The 16,230-nt window shown below is 35.0% G+C and overlaps 1 protein-coding gene across 1 annotated transcript; it reads right to left on the reverse strand.

Annotated features, from left to right (window-relative positions):
- Window positions 1–8,289: 8,289 nt before the first annotated feature.
- LOC311076571 (uncharacterized protein) lies at window positions 8,290–10,201 on the reverse strand. Its single transcript, XM_084104910.1, has 5 exons — window positions 9,980–10,201; window positions 9,590–9,901; window positions 9,356–9,483; window positions 8,872–8,978; window positions 8,290–8,764 (listed from the first exon to the last, which is right to left on the reverse strand). The coding sequence occupies exons 1-5, from the start codon at window positions 10,137–10,139 to the stop codon at window positions 8,611–8,613; spliced, it is 861 nt and encodes a 286-aa protein (XP_083961036.1). The 5' UTR covers window positions 10,140–10,201; the 3' UTR covers window positions 8,290–8,610.
- Between the last annotated feature and the right edge of the window lie 6,029 nt (window positions 10,202–16,230).

Raw genomic sequence — 16,230 nt, forward strand, 5'->3', positions numbered from 1 at the left:
ATGTCCCTATAAAGTAGGACTGGGTTGAAAATATTGATTTCTCGATTTTAATCTATTCTCATTTTGTTAAACCAATATATTTTCCTAAAATCCCAAGAATCGATATTTTAGTCTATGCTGTTTTCAGTTTATGCTTGAATAAAACTTCACTAAACATGATTGTAGCGGGCATACCATCCCATAAATTGCAATGCGCTTTGTTCATTTTGATAGAAAAACAAAGTTTCCGTCAATTTTATTACGAAATTTAAACAAATACCATGTTGGCGCTCTTTAATGTGAACTCTAGAGAGGAGCATTTTACTAAATAATTTCACGATATTACATATTCATTTTTTTTTTCTTAAAATAAAAGTCCATAGAACAAAACCAAGATGTAACAGACTGACTGTATAGCACTTTCATTTGATCGCAATTAAAATAGTATTAATTATGCAGCCCTACTGTACCTGTGAGCATTTTTCAAAGGGTTGGATGTAATGGTGCACCCTCCTCAGGATGATCATATTTACGAGTTGGGCAACATGAATACTCATATGAACTGTGAGTGGTGACAGTACCAGTTTTTACGATGCATCGGTACGATGCAAAATGGAGATTTAACAAATTTAGCTTGTTTATTAGAAGACAAACTACTGTATATTTCCCATTATATACAGTTACACACATACTTAGCTCTTTATGTTGCATTATCACTAAAAAGCTTCCTTTAGAGAAAGAAATATTAAGTTTTCCAGCAAGTCCATTTTACACTGACCAAAAATATAGATATTTTTGATCTCTGAAAATCACTATTTCTGATCTTGTAAACAAAGTCCTAGGAGGACTTGAACGCAGCATGTGATCACACTCTGAGTGGTTAAAAATGAAAAGCCAACACCGCATGGGTCCATGCTTACACAACACAACTGCAAGGGTGTTTTTTTTTCTTCAAAGAACAAACCGTAGCATCTCACAGAGTGGGGTAAATGCAAACAGACTTTGAGAAAGAATCGAGGATCTCAGGACAACCAAGTTCAGGAAAAGACGTGTTAGTGTGTGTTGAACCCTGTTAAATGCTACAGTACTTATCATTCAAGCCTCAGCTAGCCTGAACGCTTGACGCTGTTGGTAAACGGTGTGAGGTGAATTGTTGAACAAGTTTTTACCATCAAGAACAAAAATCGTGGCCTTTAGAATAAAGAGAAAGTTACTGACATAAAGACCCGTGCAGATACTTCGCCCCTCCGCAGTGCTGTTATGTTTGATGTTTTTATGCTTTAGCTCAAGTACACATTCTTCCAAAGTTTTGATTTTTTCCACAGTTAACCTACATCTGTGTGAAGTTTAGTTATATTACTGTCCACGAGTTCTACAGCAAAGATGTTGATTAGTTAGTAGAAGACTTTGTTATTGTAAAGATCTTTCTGAAAACACAATGTCTGGTCAAGTTTTGTCATGTTGGGGAGGATCTTGATTTGAAACTGTTCTCTTTTTATCAAAAAAATCAAAGTACAGTACAGCAACTAAAAGAAAACAGCAGCTTCAAACTCGCTGGCTTGAAAGTGGCATTTAAACTTTATTCGCATATTTCAAACAATCATAAAAACATTGCAATACAGGACAAATTTTAAGCTGAGCAATTATATGCCTTCAGAACACTTGGAAAACATTAGGATGGGGGATCATTTTATTATGCACCAGTAAAAAGAAAGGTCATACAGCTTTAGAACAACACCAGGTTAATATGCAAGTAAATGCGTAACATACAGAATTTCATATTTGGGTGAACTATTTCTTTAAGAGAGAAAAAAAAACTTGATGTACTATGTTCATAATTTACTGCATTAACAAAATGTGGTTTAATGACATTTAAAATCTCTTCTCACAGACCACTGATAAACCTTATTACATGAATTATCAACCCATCCTGCATCAACAGATCAGCATTTGATGTTTAGCACTGCTTTCAGTGTGATATGATACTAAGTGTGGGAATAATTTATTAGATAATAATCGGTTCAATTCAGGGATTTCTCACCCAGAGGTCAGTGTGCTGTTATCAACCCATCATTTGAACGGTTTTATTTTAAAGCTTGTTTTGTCTGATTTGAAATAATTTAAAGTCAACATATGAATATGTAAAGCCCCTTGGAAGTTTGCTAAGGCCCTAGTTGAGTGAATATAGATTTTACAAAAGTTCTGCAGCAAAAACGTTGACTAGTTAATACAAATATTGTGTTATGGTTCAAATCTTTCTGAAAAGTGTGCATTACAAACAAATAGGTTGCTATTTGTTTGTAATACACACTTTTCAGAAAGATTTGAATCATAACACAATATTTGTATTAACTAGTCAACGTTTTTGCTGCAGAACTTTGGCTCAAAACTATGGAGGACCAATCCTGCAGAAATTAAAAATGAATAAATAAATGAATGAATAAATAAATAAATAGATAAATAAATAGATAAATGAATAAATAGATAAATAAATGTGATAAATGTAATAATAAATATGGAATGCCAAACCTGACTTAATAATAAATAAATAAATAAATAAATACATAAATACATATGCAAAGAAATGTAAAAAACAAACAAAAATAAATGACTATTTATACTTTTATTTCCTTATGTATAATTATACATTTTCCACATTTATTTATGCATTCATTTATTTATGCATTCATTTATTTCCACTTTTATTTATTTTCACATTTATTTATGTATATATGTATTTGTCTACATTTATTTATTTATACATCTATTTATTTATACATTATAAAACACGCCCCCTTCATTAGCATACAGAGCAATAAATGTTTAAATAAATACATGTATAAATAAATAAATGTAGACATAAATACATATATACATAAATAAATGTGAAAATAAATAAAAGTGGAAATAAATAAATGCATAAATAAATAAATAAATGGTGAAAATAATATAATTATACATAAATAAGCAAATAAAAGTATAAATAGTAACTTATTTTTGTTTTTTTTACATTTCCTCGCATATTTATTTATTTATTATTAAGTCAGGTTTGGCATTCCATACTTATCACATTTATTTATCTATTTATTTATTCATTTATCTATTCATTTATTTATTCATTTTTTAATTTCTGCAGGTTTGGTCCTCCATACAAAACTCACTGCCATGTAAAGTATCTGACATTTGAACGTTATTTATTTGTATATTCAATATAGTCATATAAACTTTTTCTTCACTTCACTTTTATAAAGTATTTGTCTTTGTCTAATGAAAAGTTTACTGCTTTAGGGACAGATGAGCAAGTAATATCTCATAAGAAACTGTTTTTATTTCATGTTCATTTCTTACTATACACAATAGTATTTTAAATTGCATATAGTAAAAGAAAAGAAAATTGTCAAATAAAAGTAAAATAAAATAAAATGTAAAATCTCAAAGGAGAATTTCAAACCTACTTAAAATAGGCTTGGATGTCATATATTTTACTTTAGAAATACTTATTTTACATCTTTTAGCCTTCTTGCTCTTTGGAGTTACAATGTGCTTTCACACATACAGTCTCTTCTGGTAAATTACTGTTTAGAGATGTGTAAACTGGATCTTTTGAGAAATACTGGTAAGGTTAATGCTCTATTGTGTTTGCAAATAATGTGGCACCTGCTACAATAAACCCGACCCTATTCCTAACTCAGTGGTTCCCAAACTGGTGGAAATGAGGCCACAACGCAAAACGGTTATTTTGCTGATGTAGGCTGTATGGTACTTTGGAATAACTGAAATAATTAGTCGAAGTGATTCAGAACTGTAATATGGTCAAGACCTGCCTGGAACTACTTTAGCTGTGCTTTTTTCACTAGTGGAAGTAAGCTATTTTCTGTGAATGTGCGAGACTTCTGATTTATTGAAGTCATAAAATTCAAAAAGGCCTGCAGATAGTGATGTCACCAGAAGTGTTTGAATAGCCATATTGATATTTCCAACCGACAGAGTTCATCATTGACTGACAGCCAAAACCTTGACCTAAAATCACTTGATTATCAGTCGCACAGAATTGTTTTTTAGGATTGAACTGTGGAAGAGACTTTGTGAAATGGGTCATTTTGAACTGCAGTTAAACTGCATTTAATTGTTACTTTAATGTGTATGGTCTTTTAGGGCAGGATAAATGATTTATAGAGATTAAGATGATGACATAGGTGATTTCCATAATACTAACAAGATGTGACTGGCTCTTTACACTTGTCAATGGTATCTTAATGGTAAAAAGATGGAAAGCTGTTACCTGTGTGGACAGCAGATGTGGTGTATTTACCAGAAAATTAAATCCAGAAATTGTTACAGTAATGAAAGCGGCTATTAAAAATGTGTTAAAAATATTTTTTTGTTACATGTTTTAAAGCAAAATGACCCAGGAGATTCTGAAACGGTCTATGGATGTTACAATTTGTCTGAATAAATATGCATTTCATTCAGTGGCTTACATTTGGCTTTTCTCACACGTCCAGTTATATTCCTCTGTACAAGAATGATCAGCCCATTCTCCTACAACCGTTAGAACACAGTTCTCTCTTTTTTGTCCATCGGGCTCATTCTCCATCCAGAAGCTGAAACTACAGATCAGCATTAGATGTTCAGTGCTGCTTTCTGTGTGATATGATACTGATTGTGATCAGTATATTGTAATCTGATAAAGACAAAATTAATTTGACTTTCACATCCTTCTGAAGCGAGTTCACACACATTTTACACTCACTTGTTCCTCTCTGTTGTTTATGATGATCAGATCTGCTCCTCTCTCTCTACAGTCTCTTCTGCTCTCAGTCCAGTTCTTCTTCTCAGAGGAAATGAAGTAATAATGCCATTTATAGTGAATCCATTCATCTGTAAACACAACCAGTTCAACTAGGACTTTATCGTCATCATTCATAATGAATTATGCTAATTGTTTTTAGTAATGTATATTTGTTTAGCTGCAGTTCAAAATTACCCATTTCACAAAGGCTCTTCGGTTCACTTGTTGCTTGATTGAATTGGTCTCTTTGCTTAATCAGGTTGTTAATCTGGTTTAATAATCCATTGCTTTCATTTTTCAAGTTTATATTCTTGTTTAGTAGCTGCTCTCTCTCTTCTGTCAGGTTGGTAATGTTGGTTAGTAGCTGATCTCTCTCTTCTGTGTAGTTTGTGCTCTTTGTATAGATGTGAACACACAGCACTATGACTGCAGTCAGCAGAAGAACACACAGCAGCCCCAAACACACTGCAGCTGCTCTGGAGCTTCTGTTCCTCACAGAATCACTGCCTGAACACCACAGATATGATGTTAAATGACTGAACATGTGCAGACTATGATGATTTTTATTAAAGAAATGAATGTGATTACCTGTCTGCTGAAGCGGTTGGCGTGTGTTTGTCTCTGTCCTGAAGTCATGATCTATACTGTAACAGATATCCAGCATCAACTCCACACTCTCTCTGTTCATGTCCTGAAGTTCAGTCCTGCTCACACACTCATAAATGACCTCAGATATCTCTAGTCTTTTATAGTCAGACATTATAACACGGAGTGTTGTGTTGTTTAGTTCGGCTGCTCTGCGTCTCTCTCGTCTGGTTCTGCTTTTAACAACACTTACACAACTAAACACAACGGAACTGACATAAGAGATTATATAGTTTGAATTATTTATACCACAGACTCATAATTATCACCTAAGATGCTCAGGAATCTGCTCAGGGCTGTTCAGAGAAGATGAGTTAAAGAAAGTCAGATGTTCTGGGCAGTTTAGTTTTGGGTTAATACAGAAGGTTTGGGAAATCAGTAATAACTGGACTGTTGTAAGAAATGAAAAGCTATCAGATGACTAAAATGTTTCTGATGAAGACCTGATAGAAGATAAATGAGGCATCGAGTTAGAAGTGGTACAGACAGCAAAAGTGACAGTGTGGTAAAGAGGTTAAAAGTAAATGAAGGGCAAGAACTTCAGATGTGACAGACCACACAGCAAAGTGTAAAATGTTAAAAGAGAGGCTGAGTGGATGGAGATACTGAAGCTGCTACAGGAGGAAGTGGCTGAATTAATAAAGACGTATAAAGTGCAGCATCATCTTTCAGAGTGTGTGTTTGCTTACACAAGCTTGCCTGTTGGTCTGGCTGAAGTGTGCAGTGTGGATTTTGGTTTTGAGTTGATAAGTGGCTATCAATCTAATTTCCTTTTTGTATATTCTGTATTTTAATTATCTTATCCACACTTGGAAGCTGTAGTGGAAACTCATTTCTTTTGTAAATACTGTTTTCTCCTGTTTTTCATTAGATAAGGTATTTTTTGGTTTCTTTTGTAAGGGAATTTAGTTTTTCTGTTAGGAGTTTGTTTAGTGTTTGTTTCTTGTTTTGGCCTGTCGTAACACTACAGAGAAGTTCATCAGAGTGAGTCTATGCAGTCATCAGTAACACAGATGCAGACAAACATCTGTAAAGTATTCCAACACTTGCTCTTTTACACTTAGGCTACTTGTGCTAGTTTGTTATAGACTAAAATTCACAGGGTCTCTCATGACAAAAGCACCTGCTAAAGGATTAAATGTTAATGATCACAGAATTCTGCTTCCTCTATATTAGTCACATTGATGGACAACATGAGATACAGACACTCAAACACATGGACAAAATAATAATCAAATACAAATATGTGTATTTATAAAACATTTATTTATTATAGTGCCACAAGTGACTAATTGAATATTAATTTGGTAACACTAGTCTCTCTATATAATTCCTTTTAGTTATTTATTGTAGAGCAACTTATAAAGCATTGAATGATCTCATGAATAATTGCAGGCATGAAAACTCCTCACCTTTCGGCGAAATTCGCCGTTTTAAAACCTAAAAGGGTCACCTACGTGATTTGTGCAGATCCGATGAGAAAATATTTATTGGGGTGGGTGGGTGGGGGGGGGGGGGGGTCGAGGCCGAGGCCAGCATTTATCCCCTATAAAGTTACCATAAACTTCGCAGCTTTAAAAAACAAACATCATTCCTAATGCCGAAACATGACAGCCAATACGAGTCAGAGTAACGTTAGGGCAGAAATGTTTTCAAAGTCTTTTACACCGTGAGTCTGACAACTGGACACACTGCCGAACAAAGTACCGCACGTCGGAAAGCAAGCCTGAGGTAAGTTAGTTTACAATGTTAACTGTCCTGTCAGATACAGACAGCGATGTTGCCAATGTCATTATTTTTAATTTTGACATAGAAGTGGGCGAGATGATATCGCGAGCGGGCGCGGGCGCCGTGAGCGCTGAGCGAGCAGGAACAACAGTTAGTGCAGTGTTATTCATTGCGCGGCTCGCGAGGCGGTAAATAATACGGTGATATGATAATGCATTCACTAGAGATATTTCATAAAAACATTAATAACAAGTACATAACCCGTTAAAAACTTAAAGTGTCAGCTCTATTACAAATAATTTCGAATGGATTGAAAGGGGTGGTTTATAGAGAGAACGTGAAAAAACTTGATCGATTGAAAACCGAAACTGAAAGGACGACGTATGACGCGCTGAACGAGCTGTTCTCCTGATGAATAAAGTGTCATATAAATGAGTATCCTTTCATTCTATAATTCTCCTTTCACTCAGCATCTGTGAAGTGAAGCAGGACAACGGCTCACCAGTCCTTGTTTCAGATTATCATACAGACGACTGGTTTGGGGCATTTTTAATGCGTGATAAATAGTAGTAGTAAATAGTTTTTTTTCTCTGACACCCGAAGAAACACGTAGATCAGCGGCCCATTGGTTCTTTTCTTGATTGACACTGGGCTAGCCCAATCACATCTTTAATGTGAAGTATAGAAATATACTCTTTCAAGTATAGAAATTAGTACAAAACTAATTATGAAAGTTTCCTCTTTTTCAGTGCATTTGTTTTACAATATATGGCTATTACTATCATGGGATTAATATTATAACTATTATTGTAGCAGTAATGTAGACAGACACTGAAACTAAAGGAGTTTTGAAATTTTCTTTGTTTAATTTGCACTAGATTGATGAATTTAACATTAAAAAGCACAAAATTTTCTTACGGGGGAGCATGCCCCCGAACCCCCCTAGAATGGCAAAGGTCCACTCATCACAGTGATCCAAAAATCCTGTGAGAAACACTGGTAATACTATGCCAATGCAGCTTACAGGGGTTTGGGGGGCATTCATCACTGTGGAGTATAGTTCAATTCTATTAATAAGTGAGAATTATATATGCCGCATCCTTCTCACCTTTTTTACCCCTGACCTGTTTTCATGCCTGTAATTGTAACCACTGTCATTCTAATACATTATAATACTTATGTTGCGCCTTTATAATGCATTAAAACATGACAAACAAACAATTTCAGATGTAACAAAGAATCTACAATGATTATAATGCATTTTAACTTTGGTTACAATTATTTATGAAAAGATAAAATACATTATAACATACATTATGAATACTTTTATAATGCATTATACATAAAGTATTTAAGTACATTTTACTGAGGAAGAGAACCTATGTGTGTATATTTTGCTTAGGTTGTCTTAAAGAGAGAAAGACCTTTGTGTCTGTTCGTAATTTACAGCATGAATAATATGTGATTTAATGACTTGTTTTAATGGTTTTCTCACAGATCCATTTATAAGAATATGTACATGGATAATCAGCCCATCCTGATGAATAAGATAAATAAGTAGAATAAGTTAGAGCACAGTTCTCTTTTTTATTACCATTAGGCTCTCCAGACATCCAGAACCTGAAAGTACAGATCAGCATTAGATGTTCAGTGCTGCTTTCTGTGTGATTTCATACCTGTGAAAATTATTATTAGAAAAAAATCAGTTAAATTCAGTAATTTCTCACCCAGAGGTCAGTGTGCTTCCATCAACCCATTTCCATGTGCCCTCCACAACACTGTCAGTCAGACCAATCCAGACTTCAGTACCACCAGAAATGTTCTCAACAAAATCCTGAGAACAGCAATTATATTGTATTCTCATAATGACAAACTTCAATTGACTTGATATAAACATATAATTTCACATCCATCCAAAGCAAGCACACACACACGCATACTTTCCATAGACATAATGATTTGTATACTGTACAAACTGATTATATCCCACAACCCTCACAGAAAACATTCTGCACTTTTACATTTTCAAGAAAAAATATATAGGCCCATATAATAACCCATAACGTTGGGTTTACCGGGAACACAGGTGACGCAGATGCTCTTTTATAAAACTCCGAATTCATAAACTTTTCGTGAGAAGTTCAAATATGCGTATAGATACGAATAGGGTGCGCAATTTTTAGTGAATGAGACCCACTATCTTTCACTCACTTGTTCCTCTCTGTTGTTTATGATGATCAGATCTGCTCCTCTCTCTCTACAGTCTCTTCTGCTCTCAGTCCAGTTCTTCTTCTCAGAGGAAATGAAGTAATAATGGCATTTATAGTGAATCCATTCATCTGTAAACACAACCAGTTCAACTAGGACTTTATCGTCATCATTCATAATGAATTATGCAAATTGTTTTTAGTAATGTATATTTGTTTAGCTGCAGTTCAAAATTACCCATTTCACAAAGGCTCTTCAGTTCATTTGTCGCCTGATTTAATTGGTCTCTTTGCTTAATCAGGTTGTTAATCTGGTTTAATAATCCATTGCTTTCATTTTTCAAGTTTATATTCTTGTTTAGTAGCTGCTCTCTCTCTTCTGTCAGGTTGGTAATGTTGGTCAGTAGCTGATCTCTCTCTTCTGTGTAGTTTGTGCTCTTTGTATGGATGTGAACACACAGCACTATGACTGCAGTCAGCAGAAGAACACACAGCAGCCCCAAACACACTGCAGCTGCTCTGGAGCTTCTGTTCCTCACAGAATCACTGCCTGAACACCACAGATATGATGTTAAATGACTGAACGTGCAGACTATGATGATTTTATTAAAGAAATGAATATGATTACCTGTCTGCTGAAGCGGTTGGTGTGTGTTTGTCTCTGTCCTGAAGTCATGATCTCTCACACAATCTGCACTCTCATAGATAGCCACCACCATGTCAACTCTCTCTCTGTTCATTCCATTAGACTCATTCCTGATCACATCATCATAAATATCATTAGACATTTCGGCGATTATTCTGTGATAATGCTGAATGTTCTTTCAGTCATTCAGCTCTACCTGTCTCTTCTGCGTTTCTGCTTTTTTCATCGCCTAACAACTTTGTAAACAACGAAACTGTCAAAAATAAATGCGTGAAGCTCAAGATCACGTGACATAAAACTAGTATAAGTATGTTAAAAGCTGTTTAAATCTACAAATGATATCCATCAACAGATCAGCATTAAATGTTCAGTGCTGTTTTCTGTGTGAAGATGCTGACTATGAGAATCATTTTTTAGATAATAATCGGTTCAATTCAGTGATTCAGAGGACACATGCACTTCTTGAACATCACTGCAATGTCAGTGAAAGTTCAGTCCTGCTCACACTCTCATAAATAACCTCAGATCTATTGCTAAATGCTTTATCTGTGTAGCTCTGTTTAGTTTTGCTGCTCTGCTCATCTTTGCCTGTTTGACTTTTAACACACCAAACAACAAAACAAAACTTTTATGTGTGAAGTCCAAGATCATGTGACATAGGTCTTAAGTACAAGAAAAGTTTAGATCTGATAATTAAGAACATGATTTGAACATCCACATTTATTTAGATTATTGTTTTACTGTGACAGGATTTGTTCTTTATTTGACCACCAAGTTCAAAGCAATGTATTGGTGACGCATGAGTCAAACTAATATTCTGTGGCTGTAATAGTGCAAGAGAGCAAGTTATTTTAGACCCGTCAAAACTTCAGGAAATGTCCACCCAGCGGTTGCTGTGACAGTCTGTCTGTTCACACTAGTTTCATTCTCTGGGGTCTGTGGTCTCATCCTCTTCCCTTTTTTATTCTTTGCAGTTTATCAAAAAGTCAATAGGCCCTACGCTGTGCACAGAGGAAAATAAAGTATCATTAATGAAAATACATGCTAGAATTGTTTATAAGTACAGCCAACTCAATGTTGAGAAGTCCTCAAACAGCAATGAATAAAATATGCAACCTTAATTAAAAGATCTGTCTGCAGTTGGATGCTTTACATGCGGCAACAAAACGATGACTATACAGAGTAATTACCCTTGTGTGCCGTGACTAAGATGAAATGTTTTGTTTTGAAATGGGAAAAAAATGAGCTTGTATTGCCTCTGATAATAGGTAACATTTAAGATGCAGTCCACACCCCTAACAAGGATTTGAAAGTTTGGAGCCTTGAGGAATTTTAATGTTTTGAATCTCATTAGAAGTGACCTATTTACACTGCGTTAGAGAATTTATTTTCCACTTTATACACACACACACACACACACACAAACTGAGATGAATTACTATGCAGTACTTAAAACAAACAGAATAAATCTATGTCACTAAGAACTTCTCTTTTGCTCAGCATTGTGTCAGGTAGGGGTCAGAGATATACTGGTAGACTGGTGGAAATTCCACAGCTGATGTGAATTTTGTATTATCATCTCTATTGCAGTTATGTTCATGTGGCGTTGTAACAAAAGTATAATAGTGTATGTGCAGTATTGGAGTTGCAGCTGTATCAGAAGGCCTTTCAGACTCCAGTAGGGGAGACCGGGGACAGTTGCAACACTTTTTGCATTTCTCTCAGTTACTCAGAGACTATTTGGACTAGACCAACCAAATTTGTATATATTAAACTTGCATATGTCTGCTAATTACCCGTACCATTTAAAGATGATTATATATGACATATCGTTCACAGTATTTATTTGAATGGAAGAAGTCAGATGTTGCAACTGACCCCGAACCAGGGAAAATACCTTAAATTTCACTAATTAACTTAAGCTTTTTATCTCAATGAGCAAAGAATTCTGAAAATATTAACTGTTTTAGGCCTACTATAATATTATAGTATTATTTATTTCAATAATATTATTGTAGCCTATTATTTATTTATTTAGTCATATTTATCAAATAACAGTTATTGAGTTTTGTTAGTTTGTGTAGAACATAGTCCTACATAGATTCAGTGTGCAGGTGTTACAGATGCTATTCAATCTCTGCATATTTCAGTGTCAGACAGGAAGAACTGAACAATTTGCAATGCAACAAACTTTTGGGTTTAAACTGGGGGGGGGTCTAACTGTGCATGTACAGTATGAGTGTCATCACTCTAGCTTGTTTCTGATTGGAGAAAAATGACATGTTGCAACCATCCCCTGTTGCAACTGTCCCCGGTCTCCCCTACTGCACATACACTATTATACTTTTGTTACAACGCCACATGAACATAACCGCAATAGATATAATAATACAAAATTCATATCAGCTGTGGAATTTGTATGTTCTGTCCATGTTTCCTCTGCGTTTCCCTCATAATCCAAAGACATACAGGACAGGTGAATTGGAGACTGTAAGTTTGCCTGTACGTGCGAATGTGAATACTGAATATTTACGTGTGTGTCTGTGATGGACCGGCCATCTGTCCAGGGTGTTTTCCTGCTTATGACCCGAGATGCTGGGAAAGACTCCAGCCTCCCCACGACCCTACACAGGACAAGTGCTTTGGAAAATGTATGGGATAGACGGATGACTGGATTCAATTCGAATGTGCTTTTATCAGTTTTGAAAGCAGTGTGTTAACATGTGCATAATGTGCTGCAAAGATGGTGAAGTATGAATGACAAAAGTGTTCATGGATTTTAGAAAAGGTGGTCATTGAATGCATTTTGTGTGAAAGCAACGAAAAATTATTCACAGTCTGGTCCGCATAGACTTCTGTTTCGCTGAATGTGTTGAAGAGTTTTGAAAATGTGGCTTCAGTATTGACGATGCTTGTTAGCAATTGAAAAAAAACTGTAACTACTTGTAACTCCAGCTTGTAATGACTCTCCCAGCCACTAGGTGGCCCCAGCTTCTGTAAAATTCATTGTTGCCACTCATTAGTATTTGATTTCTCCCACCTGTGGGGTTCATAGCTTGTTTGTGTTGGCCTATTTAAGCATGCCTCTTTCTTTCAGTTGTGTTCAGTCTTGAGCCTACTATGCTTGTATTTTGCTTATATATGGGGCTCGCAGCGGTGTTAGGTGGAGGGGAATTGCTCCTTAGGCTGAGAGTCCCCAAGGACGAAAGATTCTTTATCGGATAGGAAGAACTCAATTTCGGACGTGTTGGGCACTTAGAGCGGGGCCAAATGCAGAAAACTGTAGAGAAACATAGGTGAGTCGGATATAGCCTTCTCTCGTGCGGATTGGATAGATTATTTGAATGTGTTCCTTCTGAATTTTGTTATCATTAAGTGAAAGGGGAATAGTGGCTGTCAAGCTTCAAAAAGGATAAAAATACATCATAAAAAAGCATCATAACAGTATATCACACAACTAATGCATTATATTCCAAGTCTTCTGAAGTAATTTGATAGCTTTGTGTTTTTTTCTTTATAGAAAAGAGCGGCTTAAACATTCTGCTAAACAGTTTTTCATTTCCATTCATTTGTATCTTTTTTTCCTGTTTGTTGTTGTTTCTATTTATCATTTGCTTTTATTTTATTACTGACTGTTTACTTGTCTTTAAGAAGCTTGAGAACTTTTTACTTATAGGCTAGTATTACTTCTTCCTTTGCTGTTAGAATAATTGAATTGTGTGAACTTTTTATGTCATCTAAAATGCTGGCGTCATAACCTTATTTCCAGGAAAAATAACTATATTGTGATCCCTTTCGTTATTGTGAAATAAATGACATGTATTGAGACTTTGGTCATATAGCCCACCATTATGTGAGAGATATACTGCTGTGAGAGAGAAATAAACGGAGAGCACTGGCATCTGTTTTAACCTTTGTGCCCTCTATCTTTTACTCGCAGTATTTGTCTGTGTGCGAGAGTGTCTTCGCCACTCATTATTTCCCTCCCTTTCAACTCTAAGTCTTCTCCAGGTGTTATTCTGCCTTTTAGCAGGTCGTATCCTGTGAACAGCCGCCTGTGGGTCACAAAGCAGCTCCCTCTTGTCCATCCCCACCATCTGCCCGACACAACAACATACACACCTGCACACACATGCCGACATGACTACTGATGAATACAGAGTATGTGACGCCATTTTCTTTCCTCAGTGGCCGTAAAATATAGTTTGAAATGTGTGCAACTGGTGCAAATCTCCCAAAGTTGTATGTTCAATTCTAATACTGGTAAAGTATTTGCATCTACTAAAAGCATAAAATGTAAAAAAAAAAAACCTGCTTGTCCAGATGTTTGGTTAATGTATATTATTGTAATTTAATTTCAGTACATTAAATTGGGCCTTTTTCCTATTAATTGTCACTTTCTCTGTGGCTTTAAATGGCAGGAGTAGCAGAAGTGCCCTACAGTGTGAAGGAAATTATTGTAGTAACAACGCTACTGATTAACAGGCTGATTGCTCGATACTGATTACTATAGCACTTCTGATTAAATACAGAATACACAAGCACAATTAATCTGATTACAGCCTCAGAGGACTGTGGCAGACACCAAACTGTCTACTTTTATTGCGGATGCAAGTGACAGAAATGATCAGTCTGGTAATTGTATTGTGGCCTAAGACAAACAATATCTCATCATGCACTTCAGTCCTGATTAATTGTAAATAATTTGTGGTGCTATATATATATTATAAAATTGACCATTTTATTGAAGGAGGGACTGGAGTCAAATAGTGACCAGAATGCTTGGGGTGGGCACTTTTGATTAAAGAAACCAGCAAGAAACCATCCTGAACATCCTAGCAACGCCCTAGCAACCACTTACTGTAGCATCATTGTGGTCTTGTAAAATATAAAAATGTATAGTGTTCTATAATCAGTTATTAATGATGCTAAATTCTTATTTTGTCAATATTGTAAACAGCTTATGTATATTACAAATATTAAGCAGATATTTTCAACAGTGATAATAATAATAAATGTTTATTGAGCAGCTTATTAGCATGATTTCTGAAGGATCATGTGAATGAAGACACGAGCATTGATGGAGAAAATTCAGCTGTCATCACAGGAGTAAATTACATGTTAAAAAAAAAAAAAAAAAAAAAAATATATATATATATATATATATATATATATATATATATATATATATATATATATATATATATATATATATATATATATATATATATATACACTTTTTTTTTAAATTGTAATACTATTTCAAAATATTACAGTTTTTACTGTATTTTTATTCATATAAATGTAGCCTTGGTGCATGGCGTATGAGACTTATTTCTAAAACATAAAAAATATATATATTATTACAAAGTGTTGACCGGTATAGTGCATGTGCTCAAAATCCAGGAAATTCTATATTATTTGTTTTTATTGTAAAATGTACAGAAGTGTGTAACAATTAAGCTGTTCTTTTTTAACACAATGTAAGTGAATGGGAACTAGTGGCTGTGAAGCTTCAAAAAGGATAAAAACGCACCATAAAAGCATCATAACAGTACATCACACAACTAATGCATTATATTCCAAGTCTTCTGAAGTAATTTGATAGCTTTGTGTGACGAACAGAGTAAATTTGTAGATATTCATTGAAAATCATATTTGAAAGACATGGTCAAAGAAGAAAGAAAGTAACGTATGTTTCAAAATAATAGTAGTCCAAAATAATAGTAAGTCAGTAAGCCTAAATGATTTCCGCATTTTCTTTTCTGGATGAACTATTGCTTTCACTTCAAATTTAACAGAGCAGGAGGGTACCACGAATGAAAAATGGAAAAAGGAATGTGTCAGACACTATAATCTCTTCAGGCCCCCTGAAGGGAGGATGTAAAAGAGAAAGAAAAACAGCAGCTTCTTAAGATGTGCTGTTTAATGGATTTTGGGGAGCGGAATCAAAGTGGCAACACAGAGAATTTATTTTTTTTGTTAATTAGGAAGTGTGTGTGTGTGTGTGTGTGTGTGTGTGTGTGTGTGCGCGCATGTGAGAACAGCTGAATATGCATCTCTTTTAGTTCAGGACAATCATCTGTATTATGCTGCCTGGTCCCAAGGACATTTCCATTGAAACATTCAACAGAAATTCTCATTTATCATTAAAAGCTTCGGTGAGAGGCTGGAGCTCGGTTTTGTGTATCACGCACAGACTAAAGCCAGATTTTACTGTTTATTCATCTCGA

This window comes from Abramis brama, assembly GCF_963993115.1.
Source record: "Abramis brama genome assembly, chromosome: 25".
NCBI lineage: Eukaryota > Metazoa > Chordata > Actinopteri > Cypriniformes > Leuciscidae > Abramis > Abramis brama.

What these genes read in the sequence shown, in the direction of transcription:
- LOC311076571 (XM_084104910.1), bottom strand. Translation starts at nt 10,139, where the DNA reads ATGTCTAATGATATTTATGATGATGTGATCAGGAATGAGTCTAATGGA. An exon ending in CCAACCGCTTCAGCAGACAG is followed by an intron (nt 9,902 to 9,979) that starts GTAATCATATTC and finishes TGTGGTGTTCAG; the next exon opens with GCAGTGATTCTGTGAGGAAC. An exon ending in TAAACAACAGAGAGGAACAA is followed by an intron (nt 8,979 to 9,355) that starts GTGAGTGAAAGA and finishes TGCTGTTCTCAG; the next exon opens with GATTTTGTTGAGAACATTTC.